The 18,504-nt window shown below is 40.2% G+C and overlaps 1 protein-coding gene across 8 annotated transcripts in view; it reads right to left on the bottom strand.

Moving 5' to 3' along the window:
- Window positions 1-15,074, bottom strand: part of TCF12 (transcription factor 12) — a 161,245-nt gene extending 146,171 nt beyond the window's left edge. For 7 of the 8 annotated variants that reach the window (XM_054642447.2, XM_054642452.2, XM_054642451.2 and 4 more), the window contains exons 1-3: window positions 14,935-15,074; window positions 13,808-13,908; window positions 12,954-13,026 (exon numbers count right to left, since the gene is read on the bottom strand). In XM_054642447.2, coding sequence (XP_054498422.1) covers window positions 12,954-13,026; window positions 13,808-13,882 — 148 coding nt within the window. In that variant the 5' untranslated portion in view covers window positions 13,883-13,908; window positions 14,935-15,074. Of the gene's footprint in view, window positions 1-12,953; window positions 13,027-13,807; window positions 13,909-14,266; window positions 14,400-14,934 lie in introns of those variants that run through there. The other variant, XM_054642448.2, reaches the window with a different exon arrangement.
- Between the last annotated feature and the right edge of the window lie 3,430 nt (window positions 15,075-18,504).

The following is an 18,504-nucleotide window of genomic DNA, read 5'->3' as shown; positions in this document are numbered from 1 at the left end:
AAAGGAAAAAAGAAAGGCAGTTCCTCAACAATGTAGCAAAACAGGAACAGAAATTTTGCCTCTTTGTTACATCCTTTAAAACTCAAGAATATCTTCTCTTCACTATGCAATGATACAATCTTGACAAAAGCTTTTAATCGAGCTAAAAAGCCTGCTTGAACTTTTTACAAAATTTTACAATTTTACAAAAATAACAGCACTAAGTAGAAAGTGAGTAATAGTATTTCCTAGGACTTTGTTATTCCTATTGAATTTTTAGATATAAATTAAGTGTCATTCAGACAAAAAAAATCACGTTTCAATAATTATGTATTTTCCATGTTCCTATAATTAACAGATCCAATAAAACAATAGCATAGATTATAGAACTACAGAATGTTGAAAAGCATTTAATATTTCAATATAGAAGCTTGTTATATGAATTAAATGATCTGTGCCTTTTATTTAAGGATTAGTCATACAAGTATAAAACTATTTCAGCATTAGAATTTTAAAAGATAAATACCTATCTTCTCATACTAAACTCATTTAAAATGCTATCTTTGTTAAGCCTGACAAAATCAGGCCAGTATTTATACACACTTACACATTCAGAACACAATGAGCTTATCTCAATGTATGTCAGTGACCCTACTGCCACAATCCCAAAAACAGTGCCTACTCAATCAGTACTGACTCAAAGGCTAAAAGGACACATAAATAGAACAGTTGTTGGAGCTGTGAAAGATCTTTTATTCCCAAACGTGACTTGAGACCAACTGGCACAGCAGTCAGAGGGTACTTGGGTCGTCAGTGCTATGTGCGTTCCCAAGGAGAGCTGCAGAGCTTTAGGACACACTTCTGCTGAGGCAGCACTAAATTTGCTTAAAAGGGGAAAACAACAACAAGCAGCCACCTTGCAGAGCCTGACTCTCTGGGTTCAGACTCTCCTTGTGATCAGTGCTGACCTCTCCTTGGTGCAGTATCTGGTGCCCTCACACCACAGCCTGCCTGTGCAAACTCAGGTAGAACTGTAAGCACCAAGTCCCGGCTGAACTGCTCAGAGCAGCAGCTCAGGCACCTTCCCAAGGCCAAGCCCAGCTGGAGCTGCTCTCTGCTCTGACAAAGGGGCCAGGCCAGGCAGGACTGAAAAACAAGACCCAAGCTAAGGATCTCTAGTATGGCACATGCTTACATCTGCTGCAGCAGGCAGAAAGTTTTCAAGTACAGATAAAGTATTCATTATTTCATTCTTCCTTAATTTCACTTGGAAGGAGAAAAAAGAAGAATGAAGTGTTTGCTGAATTCTCACTTTTATCTATTTCAGAGAAAGTGATAGAGCTAAAGACTATGTTACATAAACAGATGTAAAGGAAGGAGCAAGCTAAACAGATAACTTCAGAACTCATCTCGAGGCTTTTTCAGTAAAAAATAAATACTTACACATGGAAGTCCCAGTCCACATAAAATAATACACTGTACAGTGTTAATCACATTGTCTCCTTACTTCAAAAAAATCCACTTTTTTTTCTCAATTCTTCAGATTTAAAATTTTTTTATCTTCTTAAATAAGCAAAAAATTAATCAACTCCATCCTGACAGCACATGTAGAAATGGATATTATGGCTGCCTAGAGTGTCTGTGCTCTAAAAATTGTCTCTGATTTCCCATGTTTCATCCTAATGAAAAACCTCATACAAAAAAACCACCAAAATCTTTATTATCTGATGTGACACAAAAAAATTCATAGCTTTTTCTTAGCTTGAAAACAATTAACATTTGGTAACTACAGTCTGAGGAAGAAGCATTTATATACAAAGATATAGCCGAGTTTCCTGAAAAAGAGATCTTATGTAAGGTATATTTTCCAAATATACAGAACTTTACACCTCTGTAAGCAATTTTCCCCCATTAGTGTGCCATTTATAAATAAAATGGTAGCAAGACAACCATTTTACTTATAAAAACCAAAAACATGAATGAGGAAAGGACAATGAATGAAGCAGGCTGTTCTGCACTATCCAAAACTACAGAGGAAATCTTCAAAAAATATTTCTTCCAGGTAGAAAAAGAGACAAGTACTGTGGGAAACTCAGACAGTGCTACTTTGGCAATAAACACTGGTTAGCTGCTAGAACCATTCAATCTCTAAGTGCATTCAAGCTAAATATGTTTAATGCACAAAAAGTTCACATAGTCAGATTTGAAAAAGCTGTAGCTTTATGAACACTGGGTTCAACCAACCAAAGAAGCAAATAATGTATTTCAAGGACATCTCTGCTTCCCGCTCTTTTTCCTCCAGCCATGTGCTAATACTGACAAGGTACTTTCAGACCAATGCACCAAGCACTTCAGGAGCTGCAAGAGCTCTGCCAGGAATCCTGCCTTCAGAAGGACTTTCATTGCTATGGCAACAGCATGTTCTGCAGGATCCAAGGCAGAGACAACCTGTGACACACTCATGAGAGATGGCCAAACTCCGCCGGAGTGCTCGCCGCAGCACAAGTGGCACTGTCACACACATGCCAGTTAGCACTTGCAGGAATGCAAGGCACAAAGCAGGGGGGGTTTATGATAGTTCACTTAACTTCCCTGCTTATAAACTGGTGCCTCTGGGAGAAAAAATACCATTCACCTTATTAAACAAATTTAGACTATTCAAAGGCCAAAAAGTATATTATCATTAGCATAGAATACAAATTGCATTCAGGCCTTTAGCCCTGTTCTGGTCCCAAGCTCCCCTAACAGGATGAGGACAAAGGAAAAGGGAAGGGTTAGTACATAGCAAAGAAGCAAATTATTGAAACTATTATTCAGTACTCAACAAGTATCTTGAAATAAAATAAGTTTAATGAGTATAACAGACACATGTGGCTAGAAACTCTGGTTATACCACATCACTCTACAAAAAACCCCAAACAATGTCATAGAATGCTTCACCTCCTACCCAGAAATGTATTCACAAAACCACCCTTGACATCTTGACATTTAATCACCAAACATGCTGAGTTTTAAACACCTCACGTACATCACTCTTACCCTTGTAAGCATTTGTATACTACTACACAGGGACCAGCCACTAATTCAAGCCATTTAAAACCACCAGAAGGAAATTTAAGTTATTTACCCATTTCTGCACTTTTATTACATTCCTTTTCAAAACTTAATGTAATAGTTGCATACATTTTGTCTGCATAAACAGACAAAACCCTGCCTGTTGTTGCTCACCTAAGTTCATTCACCCCAGATAATCAGCTCTATCTTTCCTGTACACATAGAACATGGCTGCACTCTTAATGTTTCTGACAATGCCTAAAATAGTTTAGCTCCTTTTAAGATTCCTTCTGGTTGCACTGTACAGCACTTACACCCTGAAGGCCTGATAGGACTGTTGGGTGTATGTGCTGGAGAAAATATGGTCTTGCATTCTTTAGAGCTGCTCTCTTCTTCCTTTGAATACTGATATTTTGAAGTATCAGTATTCTCCGACGTGCTTAGCAAGTAGTAATATTGCAGATTGTTAAAAAAATATTGCAAATAAACTAATAAAATTAACAGCTGAAAGAGGAAGAAATATGGGGGACTTAGTTTGTGTTTTATTGGGGTTTGCATTTTTGGGAGGATTTTTAGGCTTTCATATTGGGTTTTTTGGTTTGTATTTTTTTGTGTTGTTTTGATTTTGTTTGGGTATTTTTGGGGGGAGTTTTTTAATTGAGGAGCTTTTAAATTCAACATCTTACAAATACTCACAAGTATCTAATTCAGATGTTCCTGTCATAAGGAGTATTGGGAAAGTTTATGCTCCTTTTTTTTGTGTGTGCTTATTACAGTCCTCTGGCAAGGGAATATGATATCAGAGATATTTTCAAGGTTACCAAAATAAAAGTACTGCACAGAGCAGAGAACACATGCCAGACATGACATGCATTTATACACAAATTGGCAGAAATGTGCATTTGTTTTATAAAATCCAGCTAAGGAAAAAAATGTTGCATTACCATTCTATTCAATCCTCTTGTATCTATGCATCTCAAGCATTAATCCTGCAAAGACACACTACAAAATACAGCCATTTGAGCTCTACAGTAGTAAGCACCAGACATCATTTTTAGAAATACACAAAAGCTTTTCATTACTCAAAAACTCGGTCATCTTCATTAAATCACCATCTCTTCATAAAAGCCTTGGCTTCATTTAGCATTCAGGAAGATGAAAGAGCAGTTCCCCTCCTTATGGATTACTTCTCTATTACAAGAGAATACTTTGCACGTCAAAAGCAAACACTGAAGGATTAAATGATAGTGTAGCTTCCGCTCTTATTTATCTGCAATGGGCAGTGAAGAGAATTGCAAAGAAACAATCAGTGATTATTTTAAGCTGTGTTCTTTTGCAAGGATTATGACTCATGAAGTTGCTGCATAAAGAACTGGAACGGGATAGGTGTCACATTGGAAATGGTCGAAACACCACAATATGAAAAATGTTTGTCCTACAAGCAAAGCTGTCTGATTTAATCATTTCATAGGGCAGCCACAATCGCTCTTGGGATAACAACCAAGACAATAGTATCTTGCATTCAGTAAACAAAAAAGAAATATACACACAGTGAATTCCATTCTCCTACAGAAGACTAAAAATACCTCTGGATTTTTTGTTTATACTGAATTAAAATAAGTTTTAAACTCAATTTAATTTAACGTACAGAACATGCACATTTATGGTCTGATATTTATTTGCATTTTACCTGCAAAATGTACACAACTAGAAATAGCCAAATTTGGATTTTGATTAACTAGGTACATTTTTCTAACAATTAGCTCAGCATACTCATCTTTATATTTAAAAAGGAGCAAAAGAATACACCATCTAAAATATAACTTCCACAAAATATGGCTCAGAGCACACTTCAGCATAAAACTCCAGCCGAACCTAACGTAAGTTTTGTTGTGTTACCACTGCTTCAGCAAGAGCAAAGAGACAAGCTAAACACAAAATGTGTCCTACAGTTTTGTTCATGAAGAGCAAAGTAGAAATGGTTCAACTTCTTATTAAAGTCCACACAATTAACAACGTGATCAAGGCACGGAGACACCGCCGGCTCTGTAACTACAACTGGCACAGAAAGAAACCCAACAAAATCTGCTACCAAAACAGAGCAAACTTGAATGGTGTAACAAATACCTCACATGCTTACAAAAAAACAATATAGACAATCTCTGCAGAAGACCAGGAGCAAGAAATCCACTTTAATAAACAAAAGTTACTTCCGGAAAGGAAAAAAAAAAAAGGCAAATTGTCAGCTCTACATTAAAAAAAAAAATTAAACCTACTTACATTCCACTTAGCAAGAAATTGCTACTATAATAAAAATGTACACTTTTGGATCATCTTTTAAATGCACTTCCATAGCCCTAATATGAAAATGTACAACTTGTCTGTCCAAGACAAACTTTCCTTAGTTTTATGCTAAGTTTTTACTACCATTCACAGAGAGCATTCATTAGTGCTGCAAAGTGAACATTTTTTAGTCAAGTCTTTTTCACCCCCCCCATTCCAAATACTACTTTAACACACCAGCAACAATTATTCTGGTGTGGTCAAGCAAGATTTTTCTGCATTACACTGATAAAACATGAAGCGTATGCATTTTAAAACCATTTCAGCCCTTTACTTAAAAAAATAAGAAATCACATTTCCAGTATACAGGAATCTAACAAAGTCCTGAAGATTGATTGGGTACTTTTTAGCCTGATTATCCTCTGAAAACAGTGAGATATTATAAATATAACAAAAGCTACTCTTTCTGATCATTCTTGGTATTCAGTTAACATCTTCACCAAAGAAGTACGTCCTTTATGTTTTTGAATGTTGTGTTTACAAACACAGTTTTGTTTTACAGATGAAAAAACAAGGCATTCATTCAAGACATTAAAAAAAATTATCATTATCTCATCTTAGAGTCATAATAGAAAAAAATAAGAAACAAACAACTTTGCCCTTACAACCACTAGTAAATAATGCATTGTAGTATTTAAAAAGTCCATCAAGTACCACAAAGTACCTCCAAATCATCAGGTTGAGGTATACAATACAACTGGGGACCGCTATATTTTTAAATTAATTAAAAACAAACAAAAAGCAAATAAACCCCACAAAATGCAGGACTGGCCATTACAATATAATGCAGAAAAAACCCCTCAGATATTAAATATAAAATAACTATCAGTAGAATGATAATTTTTTCCTGCCTTTTCCTATAAAGTTTAATAGCCAAAAGTGATAAAGGTGAATACACTATTTAGAATTAATGATGCATATTCAATAACAATCTCCAAATAATTCACATGCAAAAGAAAATACTGCCTTTGCTTATTTCCTTATTTAAAATCTAGTGACTTCCTCACAGAAGATTGTACAAAACCAATCAAGTTTTGCTATATATTTCTGAGGAAGTGCTAACACATTGAACTAGATAATGCCTGAAAAAAAAGGTTTTCAGAGAAGATAATTTATTTCATGAGGTCATTTATTGAAACTGAATTTTCAAGTATGAAAATTAGTATTTATTGTGAAGCAAATTTTAGATAGAAGACTTATTTATTATATCCCATAGATCAAATCTGGCTCCGTGAGTACTTTAATAAATTTTATGTGGATCTGAAAATGCTCAATACTATTTCCCTGAAAACATAAACCTTCCACAATAGAATAACAAACAGAACTGCATCTCCATGGTCAAGAGAGGTCAGTTCAAGAAGCCTAACAAACTATTTCAGTTTATGTGCAGCTTTGATTTTAAAAACAGTCTCCACAAACTTCACTCTTACTAAGTGGTATGGTATTATATTACTGCCTTAAACAACCTTCTCTTCATAAATACACACAATGTTCAGCCCTGAAAAAATTACACAATACCTTTAGCAATTTCAGGAAAATATAGTTTACTGAGTTAATGGCAGAGTATAGGGTAGATTAACAGGAACTCATATAATGGTATCTGCAGGCTCAGCTATGGATAAAGTAGAATTACCTGAGACAAACAGCTGTCACAGCAACTTGAGAGCAGAACAACTAAGGGGTTAAATCCTCTTTGTGTGACAGCTGGAAAGAAGTGAGGGGAAGGGGAACTTTGGCAAGCATGTATGAATGAGAATCTTTTAACATGAAATTCCTTTGCTAAACATCAAAAAGAGACCATAAACAAATAAACCCAAAAAAAGCTAAAACTCAGCAAAAGCTGCAGACACTAAACTTTTACAGGGAGAGATTACAAACTCAGCTGACATTAAAGGACATAGAAATACATAAGAACCCCATTCATACTGCTCTTCCTCCTCTTTACTCAAACCCTTAGTCCTCACATTTCCATTTCTATCAAATCTGCTGTCTGGATAAATACAAAATTTCAAATCCTCTTCCTGCCACATGCCATTAAGACCACTGTCCAAAGATTCTGAATATTCTTCATCACTTACAGGAGATCAGAAAAATTTGGCAGGACACAGAGTTACTGGCTGAGGGGAGGCTGACGGTGCAAGGCACCCCATCCTTAGATCCACATCAGGAGAAGACAAGGCACTACTGCAATCCCAGATCTTCTGAAGCCATCCAGAAATCATTGCAAAGATCCTCCTTGCATCCCAAACCAGTAATAGTTATATGGGGATTGGAGGTTGCATGCTGTGCCTGTAACACTGGCTTGGTGTGACCACTGGTTTGGGTGACCACTGCTGCTCTCATCTAAGGAAAAAGTTGCTGGAAACGCAGGGTTAACTTTTTGAAAGAATGCTTTCTACACACCAACACAGCAAAACTCAAGTTTCCCTTACTATGGTGTCAAATGTATCTCTAAACAGAAGACAGACAAGCACTATTAAAATTCTCAGATCTTCTATTTGGAAAACAGCAAAGAAATTCTGACCAAGTGTCATGAGGTTCATACCATCATCTTTCAGAATCAAAGTCAACAGTAATGAACAATGGACTGACACCTATTTCCCTGTTCACTAAGCTAGATTCAGAATACTGAGCTGTTTTAGTAACCCTTCCTTTTTCCCCAAAACCTCAATATCCATATGACCACAAATACCTTGCAATTTACTGCTTTCAAGCTGGGTCGTTAGTTGCCTCTACTTATCCGACATTTTTTCCCTTCTCTTTCTTAAACAGGAGTATGGAAGCTGTTACCTCACAGGAATATACACTATACTTCAAGACCTTTCATGGCATGCCTGGTAATTTATCTTTCCAAAGGCAAGGAATGGAAGGAGGAAACGAGAGCAGCAGTGAGACAGGGGCTGCCAACAGGCAAACTGCAGTCATGAATTTACTGGCTCTGCATCACCCTCAGCTTTCTAAATGCAACAGGTGAGGGATGCAGACTGAAATCTTCATCTCACTTGCATCTGGCCCATTTGAAGAGTAATCCATGGCTCACTCCTACAAAAAAGAAGCACAAGCTTCTTCAACTCTCCTAAGGCTCTTCAGAAGAGGACAGAATTTAGCACCCCTCAAACCAAAGATGAAATACCAGGTTACCAGGTCTGCTGGTTCACCTTTAATGAAGCTAGAGGACAAACCAGATATTAATTTTTTTTTTAATAAAAAAGCTGTACTGCTGCATACACTAATGCTTAACAGGCCACTCCAGATTTCCAGCATTTAAGACAAAATAAGAGGGACTTTTCAGCAGTTGAACAGATCAATGAACAGAGTATCTAAACCATTGCTCCTCCAGGTAACTCTGCCAATTTTTTTCTTTTTTGTGTTTGTTTCTTTTACAAGAAAACTGAAAAGAAAATAAGAGTTCACAGGATTGACAAAATCAGGTTTTGTTAATTTTGGAAACGCTGTTTGGTAACTTAAGAGACCTGCTCAAGAATCGCCATTGTGTCCATTCTCAAGACACACGGCCCTAATTTAGGGACACTCAGGTTAATGGCAGGCTATCAACTTAAATGGTCTTTGCATCCAGTCACTCATTAGCAGCCTATCCCAATCCAGTTCACCCCTTACTAACTCAGTACATTCGTAGAGACAAGTGGAAAGGGCAGCTAGTCTTTTGAATTTGTATAAAAGGGACCAAACCAATACAAACAGATACCTTCAGAAGTTTTTGCATGTATTAGGAATGTCTGGGTACACACAAGACCTGTGCCCAAAGCTGGTCACTCCCAAATTTGCATACTTAGTTCTCATGAACTTCAGAAAAATCTTACAGGCAAGAGGTGTCATATTTTGACAACTTAGCTCCTAAACTGTACCTCTTATTTAAACTCTTATCCCTCTTTTCATCTCTTTGACTGAAACCTCACTGATGCATGTGTACAGCCATGTGCAAAAATAATAAATAATGCTATTAGTACACTGAAAAAGGTACTAAATTGAAAATGGTAGGCCACAGAAAAATACTGCCTCGGAGTTACTCTTCTTTGCAAAAGAAAAAAAAAAAAAACCAAACACCAAAGGGAGTTATTTTAGGGTACCAAACCTGAGATTAAAAAAAATCAGTTACAGAAAAAACTGAGATTGTGATCAAATCTACTAAAAACCATAAGAAAACTGCACTACTACTGCCTATGGTGGGCATGTGCATATTGTGACTAGTTGTTAATGGAATTACTAATGTAACAAATGTACTAATGCAATAAATAAAGGGTGTTGGGCAAAATCAGTAACCATCTGAGTTTGTATTGGTATTTATGTTGTAGCTTCGACAAAGACAAAACAAGCAAAATGTTACTGTAAATCATAAACACCACCTTTAGCCATAGTAGCAACAGAAGACTTAGATTTTACATAAAATCTGAAGAAAAAAAAATCTGATTCAAAAGTCCAACGGAACAAATCTCTGACCTTTGCCACCTTCTACTAAAGTTTCTAAGACAGAAATGGCTTCATCTTCAGAAGTTGGTTTTGGAGTACAAAAGAATCACAAGTTCTGTTTCAAACAAGAATTAAGTACAGCAGGTATGACAAGGAATATTTTGTGGCTTAACTCACTGGCTTACAGATCAAGTTACCTTTTCCAATATGTTTATTTTCACCAGCAGTCTGACCAAGTTATTTGACTTTATCAGCAGCTTACATGACTTACTGTCATAATATACTACAATATATCAGATTAGTTCACTTATTTTATCTGCAGCTTTCATTCATAACTGATTTACCTGTAGAAAGCAAACCTGCCCCAGCTATCTTTTAATCAAAACACAATGTTCATCTGTTAATCCAAAACAGCAATTTCTTACAAATTATACATCAGTTGTATTAGCTGTTTTATTCATGCAACCCAACTACACATATATTTCTAAAATATAATCAACACAAGTCTTGCAGAGTTATAGCAAATCAAGCTTGTTACATCAGGATTAATAACATGCACCCCAGTATTTCCAACACTTCACAAAACCACACCTGAAAAACAAACAAAACTTATCCATTCTTTAACTGCAACTAATTTGTCCTTTTAAACTAGGGACCAGTGGGTGAGGAGGAAAAAGCACCAAGGAAGCATTCCTTCCTTCTAAATCAGATTTCCCAGAAATATGGAGTCTTAAGAGCCATGCAGACATACATTGATCTTCACCTACTTAATGGGGGCCATTAGGCCAAATCTCAAATCACTGACAGGTTGGAGGGGGAGGGGAGGTGTTAGCAGATGTTTAAGTTTAAATGAGAAAGAGGGGGCTCTAAAATAAAAAACAATGAACACAGTCTTACTTCAACTAAGAAAAAGAAAGCACTTTTCCTCTAGCATGCTTGTAAAAATATCACAAAAATAAAACTGAGCTTAATGGGAAAGATATTAAAACAAGCTTCACTTCTCTAATTGCCATCAAAACCACTGAAAGTCTCTGTAAGAGGCAGCAACACCCAAAGAAAAAAAGTAGTACTTTTTAGGAATCTGTGCACAGTGTGATTTTCAATCCTAGATAGCTCAAAGGAATAAATACCTCCTCTTTCCATGTTTCTCTGTAAAAAGTGATCTCTGGTCAGTTAAAAAAAAAAAAAAAGCTTTTAAGTATTGTTTGTCCTAGAAGTTACAAAACACTTGAAATTATAGCAAGACCACAATTAAATCGAAGTACTTAGAAATTAAATGCCTGTACTTCATCACTGATCTTGGCATAGTTTTTCTACAATACTTAAAAATGTCTCAGAACACAACTAATAAAGAAATTTGTCACCTCCCACTCCTGTAGAGTAATCATGCTAGGTCAAGGCTTGGATCATAACATCACCAGAATTAGGGCATAGAATCCACTGTCCAGTACATTTCTACAGCTAGAAACGTTTTTAATGAAAATCCACAAATATATACTACTGGCATTCCAAGGGGAACTCAGCTGAGGTTGTAGCCTGTTTGACAGTTGCAGTGCTGTACTGAGAATTGGATTTATAGGAGGATGCACCATATTGGCAAGGAAATTCAAGGAGTCACACTGTTTCTCTTCACGAAATATCTATTCTGGCATTTCCTCTTTTTCTAAAACATCCAAGGGAAGAAAGGGAAGCATTACCTACAAATAGGACATGCCACATTACTTAGCAGTGCTCAAAGACCTTACGTAAAAATGAAAATATTATTATTCAACAGAAAATCATTCTACTCATTCAGGAAAAGCAAGGACAAAGCGGGATGAGGTGTTCAGGCTGTGCTCCCCACAATTAAATTTTAGGTGCCTGAATGTCTTTTAAAACAAGCTTCAGGGAAACAACTCTCTTAAATATTTGTATTTTTAAAAATTTAAATGTTAACTACATTGTAAGACAGATTTGCTGTCTTACTATTGCCATTAACTTACACCTGATGTACTTTCAAAGAGGAAGAGGAAGCCAGTCGTTTATTTCAGGAGAAAACTAACTTGAAGACTCCTTCAAGTATGTAACAATTACATTTGCTACATAGTTTCATTAAATTAAATGTGAGAGACAGTCTCTGGAAAATTTGAAAAATTACTCAATGGATAAGTTTTAAGATACTTTTAAAAACAAAAATCTTTGAGTTACTAAAATGCAGTGTCATTTGGACTCCCAAAGTAACAGCCCTGACAACCCAAGAGGTTAACAGGGGATGTCACTGCAAAACTTCAAGCCACTACTTCACTTCTCTACTGGCATTCTAAACATTTATTTTCATTAACTAAAACACAAACATCACTTTGTTGTATCCATAGGATCAAAAATATTATTTCACTGTATTCAAACAAGATGAACCTACATAAAAAATTTTATCAAAAATTTACTTTGGTTTCTCTTTTGTAGTAAGTATTCCCTTTAGAGAATGACACAAAGCACCTGTTTTAAAATTGCACTTATTTCCTATTACAGTCCTAGATAAAGGTCTCTGACACAGCAATGAGGTGGACCCTGTGATAATGTGATAATACACTGAAGCCACAAAACACATCCAACATGTAAAGATACAGTTACTTGCTTTCCAGATGCATGGATAAAGTTTCAACACAAGAAAATTCTAGTTGCCAAATGTTTGAGAACTACACAGTACTAGAAAATTGTATTAAACTCACAGTTTCCTTAAGCACTGCATTTAAAAACAGCATGTCCTTGAGTCAGGAGCATTTAACTATTTGGTATTTTACAGAAGTTTTCTCCCTTTATACAGGGGGGCTAGGAAATTCTTCAAGTGAACATTTAGGTTTGATTTTCTTAAACAAAAACAACATAGTCATTCATTTTTAATACAAGAAATTTACAACTTCCATGTCAGTATAGCCAGAGACACTCAACACTTCACAGTACTGCAGTTAAAAGTCTAAGACAGAGAGGAAAACCATGGTTAAAGTTAGCAAAATGCCCTATAAAGACCAAAACAGCACATCTCTAACTGATCTGAATATCTTATGAGAATATGCACAAATGAAAGATTACAATTCTCTCAGAACATGGAGACTACACTGAAACATTAAGACCCAGTGAGATGAACGTTATGTGTCTCGGATGCATCCTACCTGATCCACTGAACTGGCTGCTTCCTAGTGTAGTTGGTCTGGTTTTTCCACTATTTACAGGTGGGGAAAACATCTGCAAAATAAGAAAAAAAACACATGTTTTAATTGGCTTTGAAAATCTGTGCTGAATTATTAATGGAAACAGAAAAAAGGTTAAAAGGAAACAGGTTTTTTTTTTTTCTATTTCTGCTTGAAAACAATGCAAGATGTGTGTTTGGAAACACAAAACCAATAAGCTGAAGTACTCCTTAATAGGACCAAAACCTCATTTCGGCATGAACACAAACAACTTAAAACTAAAAGGACACCTACTACTACTGTGACTATTTCAAATAGTTACACGACTTACCATTTTTTACTCAAATTATATTTCTTACTGATCTACAAGTATAAAGACATTGCACAAAGACAGCATTTAAGATGCAGTAGTTTTCTATTATATTTAAAAATCAGGAGCCTTTTTGGTATGGTAAAAGTAACACACAGAAAATACCTACAATTTTCTTAGCCAAGACCATCACTTATTAACTTCTTTTTTGTGGGAAATAATTTTTCTTTTGTTTAAATAAGGAAAAAAAAAACACCCAAGAGCCAAGGTACCAGTGCCACACGCCAGCTTAACCAATGTTAATTATTAGATTATGCCACCACTGGGTCAGCCTGATTTTAACCAGTTAAACCAATTGACCCAGCTGGTATTACAGTATTAAATCTGGAAGTCTAGACATTACATCAAAGTTCAGGTGTCCAACTTGGCTGAGGCAGACCCAGCCAAGCCCTGCACGCTGCTGCCCCTGCTCCTCAGCTCGCACGACCACGGAGAAGTCATGAGAAGACCTCAGAGAATATCCTACCGCGCTGAAGTCCAGCAAGTCGCTCAATTCCTTGTCAGTTCCTATAGCGGCCATCCTCTGCTGCTGGGAATTCATCTTCCTCTGCTCCTCCGATCACCTTTCTAGGGCACAGGGAGAGAGGCACAGGCAGCACTTCACGGCGCGAACCCGGCCCCGGCGAAGAGGGGCCTCCGGTACCTGCGCCCCTGGGGCGGGGTGGAGACTCCCGGGGGAGCCTCGCTCGGCCGGGCGGGCGGAGGGAATCGGCAGCAGCAGCTTCCCGAACTAACCAACTCTCTTCAAGTTTCCTCAGGTTCCCTCCTCTCCCTCATTCCACTTCTCCCCCAACCTCAAGCAAGGCACCGTCACGCCGCAGAAGGGCGGCCGCAAGGAATTAAGTCCCCCCCAGGCAAGAGAAAGCAAATAAACAGCCGCGGCCCGGCCAGGTCCGGAGAATTAGCGAGAGATTAAGTGACTCACTGTCCCCGCAACAATGGGGCTGACGAGCGGGGCCGGACGAGCCTCAGCAGAGCCATCCCTGCCCCGGCATTATCGCCCGGTGCCGGCTCCCCCTCCCCCTCTCTCCCGACCCACCCACCGGGGGCCGCGGCCGCCGCTCCGCGCTCGGGACCGCGGCGGGCCGGGAGCCGCCCCCGCGCGCCGCACGCGCACACGCGGGACCGGGCGCGCGCGCCACCAGCGGGCGGGCGGGTGGGGGGGGGCTGGAATGCGCGTGCGGCGGCGGGGACGGGAGGGGCCCGCGCCTTCCCTTGTGCCGGCGGGCGCCGCGGGGGAGCCGCCGCGGCCCCGCGCCCCGGCAAGTTTCCGAGCCGCTCGGTCCTTTATAAGCGCGGGTAGACGCCGAGCGCCGCCCGCGGGGACGCGCTCCTTCCCGCGGTCCGCGGCCCGGAGACCCCGCACGCCCGCCCCGCCACCCGCGCGGCCGGCCCCGGCTGCCGCCCCTCGGGTTCCCCAGAGGAGCCTCCGCCTCCCCCGCGGTCTCCCCCTCGCCGCCCCGGGTAGCCCCACTCCCGCCCGCGCGCCCGCGGCCCCGTCCCCTCGCCGCCGCCTCTGCCCCTGCGAGCGCCCGGCCGCCGCTTCCCTCCCCCGCCGCTCTCTCCCAACTTCTCGCGGCCGCCTGCACTTACCCGCTGCCCCTGTACGCTCCGGTGACCAGGGCCGGGCCGGCGGCGGCGCGCGGGCCGCGGGCTGGGTGGGAGGCGACGAGCCGAGCGCTCCCCCCCCGCTGGAAGGAACTTGTGGGTTCCCTCAGGCGGACATTTTTTTGCTTACAGAGCCTCAGCACCACGTTCACGGCTCCGGCTCCGTATCCCTCCGCGCCGAGCGCCGCCGCCTTAACCCTTGTCGCGCCGCGCCGCTCCCGAACGGGGCGGGCGGGGATCTACGGACACCCCCGGGAGCCGCCCCGGCACCCGCCTCGGTCCCGGACGCGGCGCCGGGAATCCCCAGCAGATGGGGAAAAGCGGGTCTCCTCGGGCCGCTCAGGGAAACGCGCACCCCGCGGGAACAGACCCCTCCCCAGCGCTCCCCAACTCAGCCAAACCGACAGCAAACCTCGACATGCAGCACTGCCGGCAATGCACGTGCCCCAAAAGACATTATCGCGTTCACCCTGCATTCACAGACCCTAAAATACGCCTGAATACTTTCAATATATCAATACACAGTCTTACTGCTCAAAATAAAATGGCATGTAAATTACATAAATCTTCAAGCATTCATTAGCAGCTTCCTCTTAAATACATACCATTAAAACCGTAACGTGTCAAAGCACAAGAACATGGCTGTTACTACAAGAACACACATTCAAATAAACTCAGCAGCTCTCTGAAACAGGTGATGCTAAAGGCGAACCAGCCCAACGGCTTCCGTGCAGGAATGGGAAGCAGCTTGCAAAGAACCTGCGCCCTCATTTGGGTCCTGCCACCGCTACAGACAAATCACTCTTTTGTGCTCCTTCTCCTTCTCACAAAACCGCCCTGCCAGCCTGTCCTGCTGGGAAGTTTATTTCGTGTCCGTAAACCACCCCACACCGCAGCGTACCGGCCTAAGGCAGGCGCACGGCTCTCCCCGACACCGAGCGCAGCGGGGCCGGTGCGATGCCGGTGCTCCGTCGCACGCCCGTCTCTCGAGCCTGCAGAGCCCCCAGGTGGCACCGACTTGCCACCACCTGGGCCTGGGCCTGCTCTTTTCTGACCCCAGCTACCCAGGGCCAGCTACCATTCTCTCTGAAAGTGAGAATTATAAAGCAATAATCTATGCAGCCACTGGCAGATTATTCTTTTGGAGCAAGGGTATTTACGAAACACAAGGACAATGAGAAAGGATACTAAAATCCCGGAGAACATAAAAGGCACCAGGGAGCCGGTAAGCGCAGTGAGGAAGGGCACGCTGTGTGGAGGAGCTCGCATCCCTCACAGGCTGCTGCTTGGCAGGCCCCCAGCTCTGGAAAGCAGCAGGCTGTACCGAGGGCTTTCCAGCCACACACCCTTCCCGTTCAAATCAGCTCTTCCCACCCAGGTCCTGACTGTGACATCTTCCGGAGGAACGGGAATGTGGTAACAAACTTACCACCCGCAGGCAAAGACTAACTGGAGATTCGGGAGATGCTCCTCCATTTTTCTCCCTTACGTGCCTTGTGCTGGATGATCATTTGGCCTCGTGATTCTATGAATATTCATATATTTGCCACTTAGAAATGCAGGAAGCAATTTGTATTAAAATACCAACACAATGACTTCCATTCTCTGTGCCCCTGAGGGATATAAGTATGTACTTTTTCTCTTTGAAGTATAAATAATACTACACTTTAGAGGGAAGTGCCCATTGACACAGATCATTATACATTTCATGAGCAACATTCTTTAACATATTTTTATTACAAGATCCCCTATATACCTACTGAGAAGATACTGTTTCTCTGGAAGTGCTACTTTTAACCAGTAGTGGCACTCAGTACCAGTCAGTACAGCTGCAATCCTGATAAGCATTGATTAGAAAGCTGGCTAAATGTAAAGAACGTGGAAGTAATAATGCTAACAATTATTTGTGTTGATGTGTAATTGGATTAAAATTATAACTTATTTTTGTTAAGATATAGATAATTATAGATTCTTCATTTATACAAATACTTTGTATTTGCTATCTGAATCAGATTTTAAAGTTTACATCTATAGGCTTTTATTTGCAGCTAGAAGTTTTGAGTGGAGGATGATATAGCCACATAATCCATGGCACAGGGTTTACAGTTACAGAAAATACCACAAAATGTTTTATTTGCTCCACAATGACATGTCACTTTCTCGTGCAGATGCTGAGTAAACGTGCTCATTGCCAGAAGTCACATTGTAGCAGTCTGCATTACACCTCCCTGCCTTAGCGGTCCTCTCAAAAAACTTCAAGGCACTTAGAGAAATATGATCAGAACATAAATGAACTTTCCAGAAATTATGCCAGACAATTTATCACACAAGGCTTCAGGGAAGATATGCTTTGACCAAAATACACTGTGAGTCCGACCTAAAGAAGATTGCCGGGGAACACAAAATTGTAGTGAGCTGGCCAAGTCAGAAATTTCAGAACGTACTTCTGCTCAACTAAAACTGTTGTGGAAGATCTGTAACTATCACATCCTTTGTTACAGTAAAATTCAAAATATAGTTAACCTAATGTTTCCTGGGTGCTGAACATATTTTTCCACATTTGTGAGATTTGAAATCTTTAATGTATTCAGTTTTTAACCCCTTATTATGTAACACTACCCGGAACTAACTTGTACACTCAAAACATTGAGGCATGATGTTCTAGGTCTATGCAATACTGCCCTTCACCTATTCTCAGGATCTCCAACCCCATGCTCAAGGTGTTACTTAGAATCCTTCCAGCTCTGCCACTCCCTATAAATTATTCCTGTTCACTGCAAAGAGTTTTTTAAAAATGCATTCCATATCCTTATTCTGTCATAGCCATACACAGAAAATGAAACAAAAACTAATCCTGTCAACATTAAAAATAAAAACAAAAAACAAACCCAAGGCAGTATATATTGTAAACATTTTTAAAGATCTGAAGAAACCAGTGTCTGAAACCTGGTTCAAACAGGTACAATGGTTTCCCATTTGCAAGAAAGAAAATGCTTCCAGTCTCATTCCTGCTACAACTCCTAGATATGGTTCTTTCCTTGCACATGTGCAAATACAGCAAACATAGTATATAAATCACACAAAAATAAAAAACTTCCAACCCCTCTGTGACATGACTGTACCTTTCCAGTACATTATGTAGCAGGCTAAAATGCTACCCCCTTTTGTTTCTGTTACACCCTCTTTTCTTTCACTTCATTAAAAATAAAAGGTCTTCACTATGTAGGGAGCAACAATTCAGATGAATAGAAGAAAAATACAGGAGCAATCATAAGCACTAATAATTTTACTGGTGATTTCACAAGCTAGGACTCCAGCAATCAGGACTGTATTCCTGTAGATGCTTTCCTAAAAATATTTTCATCAATGAATTTCCTACCAAGAGAAGTATCATTGTAGTAAATAAATACCCTTCCCTTGGAGAAGTCTTCAGTCTGTCATGGAGTAGTGCAAGTAATAGGAAGGTAAACCTCTGCACACAAAGTCATCGGTGAACTCCAGACGCTGACAGAACACACAATACAACTGTAAATCTTTATGGTAACTGCCCTGACA

The sequence above is a fragment of the Agelaius phoeniceus genome, chromosome 13 (genome assembly GCF_051311805.1).
Source record: "Agelaius phoeniceus isolate bAgePho1 chromosome 13, bAgePho1.hap1, whole genome shotgun sequence".
In the NCBI taxonomy this organism is placed as follows: domain Eukaryota; kingdom Metazoa; phylum Chordata; class Aves; order Passeriformes; family Icteridae; genus Agelaius; species Agelaius phoeniceus.
Note: the sequence above shows the minus strand (reverse complement) of the source record. Positions and strands in the feature narration are given on the sequence as shown.